Raw genomic sequence first — 17,494 nt, forward strand, 5'->3', positions numbered from 1 at the left:
ATGATCAAAATGTGAACATCTTTTTTGTGCATTAGTTGAATATCACAAAACATATTTTCATGGGAAATGAAAGTAGTCTGCATTTTCTGAGGGAAGCATTACAGGTAATAAACTTGATTCTGCACTTTTGTTTTCTTTAAAAATAATTTAAAGAAATTATTCAAGCATTCTTTCCACATCTCCTCTAGCAAAGAGCTGTTTCCACCTTGCATTCAGATACAGCCATCATCTGTTCTGTGTATGGATCCCTCCATAAAATACAGTAGGAATAACTGAAGCACATAAAGGTCTCACTCCGTCCTACCATCACTATTACAACTGTGTCTCTCATTTCCCCATTATTGGGTGTTGAACCAATGTAAGTCTGTTTCTCTGAAATTGCTTTTCCCTTTAAGAATTCTATTTTTCAATTCCTTTTCTATTTATATTAATGTCAATTATGATCAAGCAATCAGGAACATGTAATAATTTTAATAGAGTTTTTGCTTGATTATTTGCTTGGTTTAATTTGCTTTTATTGTTTCAGGGTTTTTTTCCTGCTGTCTCACTCTTAAGAAAGCTCCTAAGACCACCTTTAGTTTGCTCTCCTAGGACAGCACTAAAGAATTTTCTTTTTACAGTGTAATACTTACTGCTATAATTCTGAAATTTTTATTCTGAAAATCAAAAGTGTTTTTACAAGGAAACTGGACTTTTAATTCCTTCTTTTGTTGGTGCCACTTATCAGGTCAGATTATTAAACATAACTGACGTGTGTGAAAGAAACGTGGAGAAAGTCCCAGAGTATCTTATGATCGGGTATTTATAGTGAGCTATTAATGGACATGGGCTCTGCAGAGGTTGCTTACAATCCTGAAAATGTCACTTTCAACTTAATAATCACTTCTTCAAAGGCTGAGATTTTCCCTCTTTCAGAAGGTGAGGAAACCCAATATATTTTCTCAATTCATAGGAAAATTAGTAGTATTTTTAGGAAAAAAAATAGCCTAGACTTAAAATATTTATGTCCTCATTGAGCCATAGTAAAATCAATTACTAACAGTTTCTTGCTATGCATGTTGCTAATACATTTCTCTTTTTTGCTACATATGCAATTACAGAACAAGGCCTTGCAATCACACATTAGGTGGGTCAGGTAACAAATTAAATGATGCAGATTTGCTGTGAATTATTGCTGCCTAGCTTTAAGATATTTCTAGAATTATTCCAAGCTTTGTAGTTGGTATATTGACAACTTCGTTAAATTTTCTGTGCTAATCCATTTTGCCAAGTTGTTTATTAGCTTTCAATTTTATTTATTAATTTTATTTTACCTTGCCTTGTAGTTTTGTTTTGTTTTATCAGGCCAGCTCTCTTGAAAGACAGAAGTGGAAGTTTTGGTAAGGTAAAACTGATGAGCAGTTTGAGCCTAACAGAACATCTGAGATCTTGAATATGCCAAGAGAAGCATGACTGCTAAAGCATCTAACAGTGTGTAGTCATTTATTTTAAACTATGTTTCATTTCTCTTCATACTGACACAGTGATTGCTATTTCTATTACTCCAGTTCTAACCTGAAGATTTAACGCCTGCTTCTAATTTAAAAGCAGTGTTTCCCTACAGAAGTGATCCATGTTGTGCTGATTTGCCATGAATAATTCTGTGTATATGGTCGATGGTGATTCTGATGAGGAAATCCATACCCAGCGAGCTATTCAGGAAAGCTTACAAGACAGGCATAAATTTGAAACAAGTGGCAGTGCAACAGAGGTTGAAAGGTAATAAGTTACAGTTATTTCTATTTTGGGTGTTTTCTTGGCATTATTGTAAGCATTTAGCAGACCTGATTTTCCTTTGTAACTCTGTATGTTGTATTGTACTAACCTTGTCTCATGGATACTGGAAAGCACTTCTAGCTCACTTGTTCTGAGTTCTCCCTGAAAAAGTGCACCTGTTTCCTGGAAAACATGGAATGTATGAAACTTTCAGGTGATGTTTTACATCAATATGTAAATGAGTATAAGGCTTTGTGAAGAAGATAAGTAGGTGATGTAAAAGTAGATTTGTATGGGAGCTTCCCCTTATTTTAGCATTTGTTTGCCTTTGTATAAAAAATTCAGTATTTACAGTGTCAGGGAAAGACCAACAAAAAAAGTGTTTTAATGTGTTAAACCTTCACAAAACCAATGTAACTTAGAGAAATTTAACATATTGTCTAAATTAGAGTATTTAAAGTCAGGTATAATTATATCCTATATAATATATATCTATTATATTATAGCTTCACATGAATTTTTATTTGTAGTTTTATTCTTGTTCTGTTTCTGCAGTTTCCAGAATACTGCAAGTAAAGAACATGAACAGATCATTGCAGCAATTCGGACAGTTAAGTACAAATACACCACACTAAGCCTACACCCCTGGGAATGGCTGAGCAATGCCTGCATTCTAGGGGTTTGATCACCTGATTTAAGTGCAGCTTTTCTTTATGTAGTCTTGGGAGAAGTAAAGGAAGTAAATACAACACATCCAGTAGCTAACTTACTAGACAGGACCATGGAAGTGGGATGGGTTCAAGTGTCACCCCCTTCAGATATTCCAGTGCTTCATCTCCTAAAATTAGGGCAAAACTCCAGGCCTTTCTTTTAAAATGAGCAAGATACACTGGTGGGATAAATGGCACTCGTATTAGTTGCCTGAATTTTGTGTTACAATGAGTAATGGCATATGTGTCTGTGTTAAAATATCACAGGCCAAGAGGAGGCCTTGAAGAAGTTGGTGAGGCACAGTTCTGCTTTTGAAGAAGCAGATCAGCAAGGCTGGCTTCCTGTGCACGAAGCTGCAGCACAGCTAAATAAGAACATCCTTGAAATAACTTTAAAAGGTACAAAGTCCTTCTAGTTTTTCACCCAAAAGTTTTATAAAGTCTGATGAATCATCCAACTTCAAATGTGTTCTGCTTTTCTGCATTTCAGCCTCCCGTGACATTACGTGGGAACGGTCCACTCTAAAAGGGGAAACACCTCTCTTGGTGGCAGTAAGAAGTTGTTTTGTGGATAATGTCCACTTTCTCCTGCTCAATGGCTGCAATCCCAATGTTAAAGATGAAGAGGGAGATTCTCCTTTAGTTATAGGTGAATACTGTTTATAGGGGTGGAGAGGTGAGGGAATGAGGTGAGGATATAGTTATACATTTTAGGTTTCAGTGTGACATATATGACTTCAATGCCTAAAATATTTTGCTATGAACAGAAAAAAAAATAGTAATCTCACCATTGAATGTGTCTGTCCCTGTCTATTCTTCCCAGATGATAATTAGCTTTCTCCAAGAAGTGCAGAGTGCCATCCTCTGCTTTCCTTGGCACCATTTCTGTAGTGCTGCCAGGCTGTGAGTCCTTCAGCTTCCTCATGCTATTACTGCCCTTAATGTCTGCAGGCATACAACATTAATATCCTCTGCCCACATGGTATCTCCTTCATTGCATCAGTTCTTTCTCCAAAACCCATGGTCATTGGTTTTAATTATCCAAAATTATAGCCAAGCAGTCTGGTTTATCTGCAGTATGTAGAGTGCAAAGCAGTGTTTGCCCCTATTTAGACACTGCCAGCATTAGTCCAAGGATGGCAAGTGAAGAAGCCAGGCTGACATTCCCAGTTCACTTCTCTTTAGTACTTTGTAATTTAGGAATAAGGTCCCATACCTACCATAGTCCAAGTATAGTCTCATAGCCGCATTCTTTATGAGAATGCCACTTCAATTTGATCATGCACAAGAACTGTAATTCATTATTTCTAATGAGATAATGATATAAAAAATATTTTGCCAAAATGCTTTTCAAAAGTGTTCCGTGTGCATTTCCTTTGCTTCCCTCAGTCTGGGCTATGATGCCTTCATTCTAACTGATGCCTACCCAAAAAAAGGAAAGTATCTTCACATTATTCAAATTCTAAAGGAGCACTCTTAAGTTTCTTGGGTGATCCTGTACATTTTTCTGTATTGGAAGAGTGGTTTCTTTTTCAAAACTGTTGTTAAAGGAGGAGAAAAAGGCCTACCAGTCATGTATAGGACCTTCAGTCCATCCTTGTAAAATGGCTGCAGCTTCAAGTCAGGGCCATCTGCTTAAAAAAATGCACAGAACTCCTAGATACTTTTGAAGGACATTAAAATGCACCATCCCCCAAGAAGGGGATGCATGGGATTTATCTAAAGCAGCCGTGTAGGTTACAGATAATGGGACATCACAGTTTCTACCACAGAATGCTGTCACTGATGTTCAGGCAGCTGTGGCACATGAAGCTGCTCAGCCTCATCTGTCCTGCTGAAGGACACTCACTATCCTGCACAGCCTGGAAGATCAAAGACAGAAAGAGAGAAGGGTGTTGCCTAATCACTCCATCCACTGGAGCTAATGCAAATTTCTCTTTTAAGATCCTCGCTGACTTAAGAGTTCAGGCTTATTAAGCTAAGAAGGCATATGAAAGAGTCATTATAAGCTTTGTTTCACATTATGGTAACTGCTCATGGAGATTAAATAGAGCTCTGGTGGCAGCTCCTGAGCACCAAGGCCCTGGGTGTGGTCTCCACCTAGTGGCAAGGAAAGCTGTGTTCTGTTCCATTACCAAATGCAACAGAGAGAAAAAAAATCTACAGACAGAAAAAGAGATCACCATTGAATGATTTATTTGCATACTTAATGCTGTCCTGGAAGCAAAGAACACACTTGTTGATGAGTTAAACCTTTCAGTGTTGGGTGGCATCTCTCATTGCATAAATAGCACTGCCAGGAACAGCTTTCCTGGGCTGCCACGTAACAGCAGCCATAGTGCACAGAACAGCATTGGATTGCAGCCCTGTCTGATGCTTTGATTGTTGTCCTACAGCAATTAAACGTGACTCCTATGACATTGCCTCCTTGTTGCTACGATCTGGTGCCAGAGTGAATTTGCGCTGTGTCCACGAGAGAACTGCTCTGCATGAGGCAGCCAGACTGGGCAGGAGGGATCTGGTACAGCTCCTCCTGGATTCTGGAGCAGATCCTGACCCCCGCAGTGGATATGGGCTCACACCTCTAGCACTGGCTGCACAGATGGGACATACAGAAATTATGGAGCTCTTACTGCAAAAAGGTGAGACTTTATTATAAAGGACCTTTTAGGAAGAGAAGGCTTGAGATATGCCTTCAAAAACAGCAGCAGAAGTAGCTCACTTTACTAGAGAAAATTAAATGCCATCAGCACTAAAAGGTGGTTGTGATGTAGTGAAGGCCTGAAAAATATCAATTTGTACAATATAATAATAATGTATTAATATTTTAATGAGTGCTTGTAATTGTTTTTTAAATGCTCTATTATTTTCTCGTGTAGACAGGTTACCTTAGGACATGCTTGACAAGATATTTACTGTGGGGAATTTTACATAATAGTTCATCAGCACTGGAAGTGGATTGCATGAACTGTTTGCATGCTGGGTACTCTCATGTTTACAGTTACACCTGCTTGGTGTAATATAAATGAATTGAAATGCATTGTTTATAAGCCAAAAGCAATTGTTTTGATGAACAAGAAGAAATACCTTTTGTTGGCACAGTTCTAGGAATAATTCTTACTGTGCTCAAAGCAGTTTGGACCTTCTTGTTCCCAGGATTACATAAACACATCTAAAAATCAAGGATACAACATGAAGATTTATGCCCATAGTGGTTCCAGTTGGTGGAGAATAGAATTCAAAATACCATGTCACTTGGGTTTGGAGATATTAATTACAGCTGTGACTAGTGTGAAAACCCTTGCTGCTTCTTCCCAGGTGCAGATGTTCTTTCACAGGCAATGGACTGTGCTTCTATATTGTTTGAAGCAGCAGGAGGAGGAAATCCAGATTCTGTGAGTCTTTTACTAGAATATGGGGCTGATGCCAATGTACCAAAGCACTCGGGTCATTTGCCAATCCACAGAGCTGCATATAGAGGACACTTTCTGTGAGTTAATATACTTAAAAATCAAATAAGTGACACCAAAAATACTAATTTTACTAATTTTACCTTATTCAAAGCAGGGAGAAAATCTGTAGTTTTGTACAAATAATTATTTTTGACTGTGTAAATATGTCTGTTCTGTGTCTGAATGTAAGAGACCAGTCAGCATAAAATCTTCATGATTTTAGGATGTGCATCCTAATCCCTGTGGTATTTTCCCATTTGTCCCAAGTAGTAACACTGTCTAGTCTGATGCTGAGGTTCTTGGGACAGTGTTACTGTATGGTTCAATGTCTAATCTCCACCCCATCACAGAAATGTGAACTGTGAATATACTAAATAGACAAAGAGATGTTGAGAGTTAGGGTTATCCCTAAAGATATTTATGCTGAAATCACAACTAACAAATGAGAAACAAGCACCTGAGATGCTTAATTTCTGTATTAATATTTCTGTATATTAATTGTTATATTTAAACTTAGATGTATATATAACACTATAAATTACACGTATTCATGTTATAATACATATTCTATTAGTTCTCTAATCCCTATAGGTTAAGCAATAACACTGTGCTTTCAACATTCAGGAAAAATTTCTATTGAGAAGGAATCATTAATTCCTATAGCAACGAATGGGTTGTTCATGAATAATAGCATAATATAATAATATTTTATGTTTAGTAGGTGTAGAGTCAGTATCCATTGCTGGCTAACAATTTCATTGTTAGCAATTCAAGTCAATGCATGCCATGGTACTGATTTGGTATATTAAGATTATTCTAACAGTCATGATGAATTCTGAAGCCAAACAACCCAGAGAAATTCAAAGATGAGTTAGGTGAACCAAAATGTTTAAGATTCTGAGATGCTTCTATTTTTAATTTTTCAGAGCTCTAAAATATTTAGTTCCAGTGACTGATTTTGCTGCCATTAAAGAAAGTGGGATAAGTCCAGTTCACTCAGCAGCAGCAGGAGCACATCCTCAGTGCCTTGAGTTTCTTCTCCAGTCAGGTTTTGATGCCAATTTTATGCTGGCTCAGAGAGTTCGCAAAGGCTACGACGACCACCGGAAATCAGCCCTGTACTTCGCCGTTTCCAACGGGGATATCTGCTCCACACAGCTGCTGCTGAATGCCGGAGCCCTGACTAACCAAGATCCCATCAACTGCCTCCAAATAGCCTTGAGAATGGGCAACTACGAGTTAATGAATCTGCTGCTCCGCCATGGGGCCAACGTCAACTACTTCTGCCGCGTGAACACCACGCATTTCCCATCGGCTCTGCAGTACGCCCTCAAAGATGAGGTCATGCTGAGGATGCTGCTGAGCTACGGCTACGACGTGCACCGCTGCTTCGACTGCCCGTGGGGCAGCGGGGACCACTCCCAGTACGTGACCGACGGCTGGACCTCCACCGTTATCAAAGACACCATGGTACGTGCCACACGCCTTCGGCTGCTCTCCTGCTGCCACCGGCCTTCCTCAAACTAAACGGAAAGGGGCTTAATGCACTGCCAGATAAAGGAGTTTTGAAGACTGTTTACACATAAAGAGAGGAATAGACAAGGCTTTAAAATTAAACAGGTGTTGTTACGAAGCCTAGTTGATGGAGGTAAATGATAGCGAACAGCAGTTTTAAATGGTGAAAATACAGCTGATGATATGCTAATGATCAGTATGGAGCTGGCTCTCCAGGGCAGTCTTGTCCATGCTGTGAAAGCAGAGATTTGCAGGCTGGCTCTCTGCATTGTCCTGAATTAGAATACTGAGACTGGAAGGCTGTTGAAAGGACCCCTGGAGCTGGTGGGATAAGCATGAGCAGAAATTAGCAAACCTAAAGAGATTCCTAGAGACACTCATTAGTGTCATTGTTTTGCAGTTTGTAAAGTCCATTTCAACCTAATAAACCCTTCTTTAACCTATAGATAAGGGGGCAATGCATGCACTGGGCTGGTGGGTCCCCCTATTAAGCACCTGAGTGGTAGCACTTCTTTTTAAGTACCAAGTCCCCAGATAGAGAGCTACTCAAGTTTATTTTTGGATCTAGTACAAAGTAACCATCTCTCAGATTTTTAGATTGTACTAGTGAGGCTTAAGGCAAGCTGTGGCAACTTCTAAAACCCTGCTCAAGTAAGTTAATTGTTCTTGCCCTCAGAGAAAGAAATAATTTACTGCAGTATTGAGTATTACCCAACTAAACATTTTGTTTCTATCAGTTCTGTGAAGTGATAACCTTGTCCTGGCTGAAGCACGTATCTGGGAAAGTAGTGCGAGTCATGTTGGATTACGTCGATCACGTTAAGATTTGCTGGAAGCTCGAAGCAGTTCTCAAAGAACAGGAACTTTGGCCAGACATCCACTTCATTTTAAGTAAGTATCTGTTTACATTTTTAATTAAAACAAACTGGTTTAGCATTGGGGCCTTTTTGGTTGGTAGCATTTTGGTTTTGCTTCTCCTTTCTAGCAAATCCTCGCTCTCTGAAGCACCTTTGCCGTCTGAAGATCCGGGCGTGCATGGGCCGGCTGCGTCTCCGCTGTCCTGTCTTCATGACCTTCCTACCCCTGCCAAACTGCTTGAAAGACTACATCCTGTACAAGGAATATGATCTTTATGGACAGGAAAACTTCACAGGGGTCTACAACCTCAACTGTGCATAAGATGAGTCCTGTACTTTGAAGGGAATTTAATGTGGGTAAGACTGTTGTGCTTTTTTCTTTTGGGATTTTCTCTCCTCTGTATATTATGGAATGCCAGCATTCTCCCCTCACCCTGTGAAGAAAATGGTGAGACCCCCAAAATATAAGTATTGGTGATCTCATTCTAAGGATCTCCTGGACTATGACCTATCTGGAAGTTATGGCAACCGCATTTTAAATGCCTAGTGTGACATGTTAAGGAAGTGTAAAATACAGGGCTGTAAGCCTTGTGTTATGGCTAAGTTAGAGCTTGTCATATCAGATACCACTACCCCCATTCCAGGGTTAAACTCAGGGTTTAGTTAAAGGTCAAGAATTGTACTAAAATCAGGAAGGGATGTAGTTTTCACTTGTACTTCTTCCCTTCTCTTGCCAAGTAGTTTTTATTAGTTAAGTCCTACAGTGAAGTTCAGTATAAGCAATTCTTTTCTTCACCCAACAAAGCAATGTTGCATTCTAGGCAATGAACTGGGATTAAGCTTGAGAAACCTCTGCTTATCACAGCAGGTCATGTGACATACCAGTATTTCAACAAGCTGGCACTGCTGAAAGCTGTGTTAGTTCTGCAGCTCTTTCTCAGGTACTGATATGTCTCATCCACCATGAACTTGGACTATTCTCTCTAGAACTGGGTTTTCCTTACACCATGCTGTCTAAAGCCATGCTTGCAATTTTTGGAGCTTCTGTCTATAGAGGTGGAGCTTAAACTTTTGGAGCCCTGTCATTTTAGGATGATTTACAGAAGTCTTAGAAAGACCTACAACATGCCTGTTACTTCTAAAAATACTGCAAATGTCAGTTCCTATTTTAGTAAAAAAAGTTCATCAACACATTTGGCATTAGTAGTATTTATTCCTTCATAATGAAGTAAGCATAGATTTTTTTTTTCCTAGTTACACATGCATCTTTATCACAGAAGTTACAGAATTCAAAAGTCTGCTTTTCCCCAGAAAAATCTACAAACCTTATAAAATACAATTAACCATAATGTGGTTATGGCCCATGGTTTTTTACATGGTGTTTATCCCATAATAAACCACCTCAGCCTGTGAAGGTATGTCCAGTGCCCATGGTAGTGGTTGTGCTGCTGGAGCCTCTGCCCTCAGCTTGATCCACAGAGCCCCATGGCCCTGTCACTGCCCCACCATGGGCCCTGCCCAGCCAGCTGCCACAGCTCCTGCTCACCTTCAGTCTCTGATTGTTGCAAAAACAAGTTAAGAGCATTCCCAAGTGTAACAACTTCCTCTGAGGTTATCTGCCTAACACTATAAAAATTAAGAGAACTGAGCTACACTTGATAATGGAGGGCAATACCTGCATGTCAGAACTTTGTTTAATGGAAAGGAACAGATCCTGTCACCAATAATGGTATTTTCTGAAAGTCAGTGTGATGAAGAATGCAAGAGGCTTTTGCATCAGTACAAGTCCCACCCAGAAAGTTACTATAATTAAGCTTTTATTTAAAATATAAAATGCTGTCTAGAGCCCTGGCACAATAGGGTTACTATCCATGTTTCCAAGATTAAGACACAACAATCAGAGTTGACATAAATATGCCATTGGTTGTTCTTAATACAGCTATTCAGGGAAAATGTGCAAGTCAGTCTCAAACACTGCAAAAATCACCTAGACTTCACCAGAACAGGACCAATCTAGAACACCATCATAAGAATTTGACCACTCCACTCTACTGTAAAATGTCCAGAAAGATTGTACAAAATCCTTGGCTTGCAATATAAACTTCATTAGGCATACAAGTGCATTCACAATGATACACTGACTTACTCTTGTCATGACAACTTAGATACCACTGTGGCAGGGAAAAAAAAAAGTCAACTTAGTGCTTAATTAAAACAAAAAGCCTTAGGGACTTATTAGCTTGCAAGAATTTTTGTAATATTGAACAAGAGAAAGAATATAAGTATCAGTTTTTGCTGTTACACTAGACAATATCTCTACTAAATTCACTAAGCAGTGGCAGTTTTCTTTCTATAGGTGAACTATTTTCTAAATAATAAGAGACTATATTGTAGCATAGTTTTCACCATTGGCTTGTCCCAAGTGCTGTACAACTAATTAATCAGAATTTACCTTAAGCATAGACAGAATTTGCCTTAAACTGTCAAATTTATTTCTTTATACCCATGTACATCAATTACAGCTTCATAAACAGCTTCAGCTGTTTCACGATTTTCACCTCTGGATTTACATACATAAAAAGAAAAAAAGTCTGACAGCCCTCTAGAAGGGGAATGTTTCTTAACTCTTAAATACAATTTACTGTCTAACAGTAATCTTGATACAATTTCAAACTCAAACAGATTAAAGAAGTAAAACTATGACATGCAATTGACTTTTCACTACCTGATCATCTCCAGTTAGATATGTTTAGATAGTACATGACTTTGACCTTGTCCTCTGGTTCAGACTTGGCCAAATCTAGCAGTGGCCACAGAGGAGTACCAGCTATCATCTGTTATGCAATCAAATGCATACCCAAAAGCACACCTGATATATCTGTATATTCATGCCATTACATACATAAAGAATGTATGTAGCTCAAAACAGCTGTCAGCAAGACTGGCTTGGTCTGCAGCATGTAAATCTACACACTGTAACAAGCTTCATATCCTCTTACTTAAGGGATAAAAGTTTGGCAGTAATGATGAGGCTGCAGTTAACAACATGACAAGTTAGTCCTGAACAACACTGCCAATTCAGTACCTACATGAAGTCACTTCAAAATCATGGACTTGAAAAATATTTTCAGGAGTGAGTGAAGTGAGAGTAGATGCACATGAAGCAAACTACAACTTCAGCTGAAAGTACTTGAAAGATCAGTTTGTGAATAAAAGGCAAAAGAAAATAATAAACAGGAGAGTTTATTTAATCTCTTGTAAATTAGGAAATAAAACCATCTAGTAGTTTAGTTACAATAATAAAATACTCTGGTGGTGAAATCCTACTACAGCAGTTTCCAGTAGACTGTGAGGTGTTCCCTCTAAAAGTTATATACTCTCAAGGAAAATACCAAGCATTCTGATTTTTTCAACAAAGCTGTTTTGTAATGAAGTAGTTCTAAACTTTATAGGAAAAAAGGTACCAAAATAGCTATTCCTTTTGGGATGAAGGGCATGGATAAAACAGCAGCAGCTGTTTTTGCCTTGAGATGTTATAATCACAATCTATGTGATCCTCCCTAGGCAAAGCTCAGTAATTCTGACTCCCCCTGCAAACTCAGTCACCATTCCTGTCCGACTTCCCCAGCTCTGCTGACATGCCCTTTGCTCTTACAGCTTTCATCACTATCCCAGATGCTTTTATACCTTCTTGCTCATTTTACACCGGTGAAACTCCCCTGAAAAAGCAAACAAACAATCCCTACATTTCATTTGTGCATATCAGTCTTTTAGTGGTTAAGATGAGAATCATCCAATATAAGTGAAATGTACTTCACTACCACTCTGTTTTAGAAAGCTACATTTGATGGCATATATGGAAAGCCTGAAAAGCAAAGGGAATAATTCCAATATTTATTGCTAAATCAAAAAAATCCCATTTGACAGTAAATTCACCTGCCAACTTTATTACCCTTTCTTCCTCATCTTTGCAGATTTATATCTGTATGAGTAATGGTAGATTTGAGAGAAAAAACACAGTAATTCCATTTTCTGACATTTCTTCAATAAGGCTAATGCAAAACAGGCTGCACATCAGAAATGCTTTTTCATGAGAGTGCTTGTCTTTTATTTGCCCTCCCTCTGGAACCTGGGCTACTGCAGCTCCAGTGCTTAACACAATCAGTCCTTCTCTGACAAGCTGAGGACTGGATTCTAGACAATGGAGATCACTGCTTTCATCAGCTCCCTGTGCTGTTTCCAAACTGCGTCATCCTCAATAAATACTTGAGAAAGATACAAGTAAGACACAGTAACCTTGAGCTACCCTGTGATATTATTTGATAGAAAACAAATATCAGTAAATAAAAACAAACAAACACAAACAAACATGAACTGGAATAATTTGCAGAGACAAACTGCCTTGCCACTCTCTGTAATCTTTGATTTAAGCACAGAAAAGGGAAAAAATTTGATTTGGTGCCTCTCTGTAATTTTTGTTGGCAAGAATAAAAATAGTCTCTTAAAAATGGGAGCTGAGAATGGAAGCTTAGATATGAAATAAAAATGCCACTGTCTTTTAAAAGAAGTCTCAGGTTCTTTTCTTTTCAGGTGTGGTCCATGTGGCACTGTGCCAGCCAAGTCCAGCCACAGGGCTGTGTGACCTACCTGGGCAACAGCAAAAGCAGATATTTCTACAAGTGACTGGCTACTCTGGGGATGAAAAACACAACACGACCTGGTAACTAACTCAGGAAGAGAACCTGGTGGCTCTCTGCTCCTCAGCCTCCCCCCCTCCTTTTTCAAGGTGGAGGTGCAACTCAAACTGTGGTGCAGCCTCTGCCCAGCAGTGCTCCAGCTCCAGCTGCCTCTGCTCCTGCCCAGGGCTGTGAGGGCAGGCACTGCTGCCCTTCTCTCCTGTCACAGGAGCTGAGGCCACCAACTCCTGCACACAGTCACACCACCAGCACCAAGGACAGGAGGAGGCTGCCAGCTGTGACCAGTGCAGGGCACTGCTGTGAGTTAGAAGAGCCCTCTGTGCACCTACAGCCATCCAGCAGACACAACCTGAGACGCCTGGCTCACTTTATCAGCACTGAGCAATGCCAGCTAGGAAGGGCTGGGCCACCACCAGCTGCTGTGGAGATACTCTGAAAATTGCTTCCATTCCTGAGCACCAGAAATGCCCTGCAATGAACTGTAAATCACTCATAACTGTTATATTATAACTTGGAATATAAGTATATTCTTTTCTCTCTACATATCCTGTTATTTTCATGCCACTATTAGAGAGCTATCTTCTGTTCCTCTGGATTTTAATATTTATAGTAATTAGTGCAAAAATAAATATTTCTCTTCAAACAAGATTTCTCTTCTGGATCAAAAGGTGAATGCACATCTAATACTATACAAAATAAATATTACACAGGGTATGGAATATGGAGTGCAGATTACAAGCTGTAAACAGACACCACTTTGAAAAATGCTTTCCAGAACTGACTCTAGGATGTAGGATTACTGTCATCTCTTAATTCAGAAATGGCAAATTCTGTTTGCAAAATCATAAAAGGACTAAAGAGCCCCAACTCGTTTTCAGTAGATGTAGTGTACTAGCAGCAAGGCATTTACATATGCAGAAGATGTGATGCAATGTTTTCATGTGATGGAATTCAAGATGTTCCTGCAACTCTATGCATGTTTTATAAAAGTGAACTCAAAGGTTTACAGCTTTCTATTCCAAATACTGGGGAAAAACCAAGAACATGGCACTTGTACTACAAGGCTATATACATTACTCTTATCATTTGATGAGGAATTCTTTTCCTCATGCAGCAAAGTTCAGCTGCATCTCATTAGCTCTTACCTAGCTCTGACAGTATCTTTTTCTCCTGCTGAAATAATTTTTTTGGTGTTGTATTCACCAAAAATAAAAAAAAAATCAAAAAAAAAAATCAAGACAGTATCATACTGTGCAAAATGAAACAAAAAAGAACCTTCTGTTTAGAACTATTGCACATCTCACTGATGTTAATTGGGATCCTTCCTTCTAAATCTAAGAACAGATATGTGCAACTGAGTAAAGCTTAGCACTGTCTTATTTGGACATCCACTTTTGTTTCCAGCAAAGTATTCTCCATAGTAAATGGAGAAATGTAAAGAAAAAATTTCAGTGTTACTGCTGAAGGCCAATGAATTTTCAGTTTTGCTTCCAAAGCAGTCAATTGCACAGAGGTAAGTGGGGGAAAACCCCCATATTTTTTCTCATACTGCAGAGAAGCCTTGAGAAAACATATGTTTGTAATTAATGTGGCAGCATCACCATGCTTCATCTGGAATACAAGAGAAATTATACTGACAGAAATGGAAATCACTTAACTGAGAAAGAAAAATCAAGGCATAATAGGGTCTATATATTGTGAAGTCTTTGCTATAACACGACAGACCCTCCACCTACATTTCACCTCTTGTCAAACTTGTGCCATTTCACCAGAAATATTCATGATTCTGACTTTAATGAAGCAGGCAACCTTAGGCTTCAGATTCTCTCTTCTTCTTTCCATCTTCTCCTAAATCACTGTCTTCTGACTGGCTGCTGCTAAGGACTACAAACTGTCCTTCTGTGCTGCTCTGGTTGGATCTGCTGGAGGCTGCTATCAACCGGCTCTGCTCCTCCAAGTCCTAAGTTGGGAAGGGGGGTTGGGAAATCAGAAAAAAAGTATTACCCTTAAAGCCATCTGCAATGGACACAGGATACCATTATTATGATTTCTAAATGGTTTATCAATACTATCAGTGGACAGCTTTGGACAAAATGACAAAAAAATGTAAGTAGAAAAATACCTAATACTAAGAAATAATGATGAAAGGTACCTTCTCAATTTGCTTTTGTTTATTCAGTTCCTTTTGCTGTTTCTCTTTGACTCTGTCTATTTCTTTTTGCTTTTCTGAGGCTTTTCGATCCTACAGGGCAAAAATGTAAAGGAAGTCAGTAACAACAGCCTCAGATGTTTGAGACACTACTGATTGATATGAGCTTGCTCAAAACTCTGACATCACTGTTTTAATTATTCTGCTTTTAAATGACTGGGATGGTTGTTAAAAGTCACAAAATTAATCCTATATTGAATATTGTCCTACAGTAGACACTGGTCGGTCTTTTCACATGAATTTAAATTCTAGGAAAAATATCCCTTAAAATACACATCAGTACTGCTGTATCTAGAAGCATCTTTCAGAATACAATCTATTTAATACACATATTAAATACACCACTTTCCTTCCATTCCCAAGCCATTTCCTTCCATTCCCAATCTTTGCCCCAAAAAGATTCTTACCAGTTCTGCATGAAAAGCTATCTGTTTGGCCAGTCCAACAGAGTCACAAATCTAAACACAAAACAGATAGGAAATAATTAAAAATGCCTTTAAATTTAAGCCAGCATCCCAAATTAGATACAACAGCACGCTAAAGCATTTGCAGGCACTTAAAATGACAGGTTTAACTTTTTCAGTACATAAAACATGCCTTAGACAGCTTGAATGGATCTAGCATCTCTGAATCCTTATTCACAACTGATACAAGTCAAAACCAGCACCAATACCTTTTCCCCTTCATTATTTGATTCAAATATATAGCAGATGGAAGTCTGGTAGCTCTCCACTCTCCCTCCTGAGGTTCTAAGCACAAATCCAAAGAGACGCTTGTTCTCCTGGTGTGTAGCATACAGCACTACATTGGGCAAAGGAAACTGCCAAAAGGATCAGACATGGAGAGATTAAAACTGATTCCAAATATTTGCTAAATGAGGTTTCAATACCCTGCACATTAATTAATGCACAGCCACAGCACAAGAAGTTACTCGACCAAATGTAATTACGAAACACAAACAGATTATAGACAGGAAGGACTAAATTATCCAAAGACAAGCAAATGTCAAAAAACACACTCCATGTAAGAAAAAGGGACCAGATTTGCAGTGTGTGTCAGTCACCTTCCTAAAAGCAGATACACTCCAGTTTTATTTTGTTTTAATCATTCATTATTATTACATTGGTGACTAAACTTTCAATATTTAGTTCCATGTAAAGGCACTACTTCTCAAAAACCTTTACTGCAATTAGCTCAACTCTCCTAATTATATAAGCAAGGAAAAAAAATCCCCAACCCATACAAATCACATGCCTTCATTAGTTTGTTACAAGAAAACTGTTTTGCATTCTTATTCCTACAAGAGGCTGGACTTCACATTATCTTTTTAAGACTCATCAAACAATAAACTTAAAAATTCTGAGAGTCCCCACCACAGCTGCTACAAACTGATGAGTTTTTCCTAGGATTAGATGTTTGCATTTAGCATATAGGACATACCCTCAGTTGATGTACCTCACCTGTAAAAGGTGACAGCTTTGGAGCATTTTTGAACTTAATGTCAAGTTTTAAATATTTAAAGATATTTTTCCATGCTCAAGATCTTCTTTTCCTTTTTTTTTTTCCATTTTTTGAAAAGGAAAGCAATTCAGAGCCTCCAAAAAAATGCAAGATTTTTAAAAGCAAAAAAGAATTAAATGACAGACCAAAAATTGTGCATGGAAAGGGAAAAAGGAAATAGTTTTGAAATATGAAGAATAAAGACAGCTATTACTAAAGAATTAAACTGAACTTATTTGATATCCTAACAAGAATTCCACTTACTCCTTTCAAGTGCATTTTTTATGAAGTAGAAAAACAAGAAACCAAAACAGAAGCCATTCAACACCCTCAAGGCTATTATATATACTAAAAACAAAACCCCAAAACAAAGCAGAGAAACCAAACAGCAAACAAACCTTCTTGGACTTCAGAACTAATGTAACTCCATCATTAATGTTCTCTCTTTACTATTTGACCCTCTCAGATAGCAGGGGGAAGGGAGTCTAAAAAGCCAATTTGACCTACTGAAATTACTTGCATGAATCTGATTTGCAAGTGTTTCTAAATGTTTGCACTGGTCTCCTAATAGCACTGGAAATTTGGTTGCAAGTCTCATGCTATTGGTGATTTTTGCTATCATCTAATAATAATATTTTTAAAGGAATTACATTGCTGGGTATTTATCTTAAAATGGAAAGTTACTTACTCGTAGTCTTGTAACTTGTGTCTGTGGATCAATTAACCTAAAAATTTGTTTTTAAAGACAAACCAGAAAGTAAATTTTACCAAAGTGAAAGAAGATCATTCTGTAAATAAA

General features: G+C 38.4%; 2 protein-coding genes across 10 annotated transcripts in view; one reads left to right on the plus strand and one right to left on the minus strand.

Annotated features, from left to right (window-relative positions):
• ASB14 (ankyrin repeat and SOCS box containing 14) overlaps positions 1-17,494 on the plus strand; it is an 18,295-nt gene continuing 801 nt past the window's right edge. The window contains exons 1-11 of one of the 8 annotated variants that reach the window (XM_086846785.1): positions 815-918; positions 1,604-1,758; positions 2,311-2,362; positions 2,729-2,864; positions 2,956-3,114; positions 4,862-5,107; positions 5,784-5,955; positions 6,844-7,387; positions 8,170-8,323; positions 8,418-8,646; positions 12,880-13,634. In XM_086846785.1, the coding sequence (XP_086702911.1) occupies positions 1,631-1,758; positions 2,311-2,362; positions 2,729-2,864; positions 2,956-3,114; positions 4,862-5,107; positions 5,784-5,955; positions 6,844-7,387; positions 8,170-8,323; positions 8,418-8,611 (1,785 nt within the window). In that variant the 5' untranslated portion in view covers positions 815-918; positions 1,604-1,630 and the 3' untranslated portion in view covers positions 8,612-8,646; positions 12,880-13,634. Of the gene's footprint in view, positions 1,759-2,310; positions 2,371-2,728; positions 2,865-2,955; positions 3,115-4,861; positions 5,108-5,783; positions 5,956-6,843; positions 7,388-8,021; positions 8,084-8,169; positions 8,324-8,417; positions 8,647-9,110; positions 9,191-12,879; positions 13,635-17,494 lie in introns of those variants that run through there. The other 7 variants (XM_086846789.1, XM_086846786.1, XM_086846787.1 and 4 more) reach the window with 7 other exon arrangements.
• APPL1 (adaptor protein, phosphotyrosine interacting with PH domain and leucine zipper 1) overlaps positions 9,483-17,494 on the minus strand; it is a 26,038-nt gene continuing 18,026 nt past the window's right edge. Inside the window, exons 18-23 of one of the 2 annotated variants that reach the window (XR_015275136.1) lie at positions 17,384-17,420; positions 15,869-16,015; positions 15,603-15,653; positions 15,139-15,228; positions 13,171-14,946; positions 9,483-13,107 (exon numbers count right to left, since the gene is read on the minus strand). Coding sequence is in view for 1 of the 2 variants with exons in the window: in XM_086846782.1 (XP_086702908.1) it covers positions 14,797-14,946; positions 15,139-15,228; positions 15,603-15,653; positions 15,869-16,015; positions 17,384-17,420 (475 nt within the window). In the remaining variant the exon portion in view is untranslated. Of the gene's footprint in view, positions 14,947-15,138; positions 15,229-15,602; positions 15,654-15,868; positions 16,016-17,383; positions 17,421-17,494 lie in introns of both variants that reach the window. The other variant, XM_086846782.1, reaches the window with a different exon arrangement.

Source organism: Cyanistes caeruleus, chromosome 11 (genome assembly GCF_971803275.1).
Source record: "Cyanistes caeruleus chromosome 11, bCyaCae1.hap1.1, whole genome shotgun sequence".
In the NCBI taxonomy this organism is placed as follows: domain Eukaryota; kingdom Metazoa; phylum Chordata; class Aves; order Passeriformes; family Paridae; genus Cyanistes; species Cyanistes caeruleus.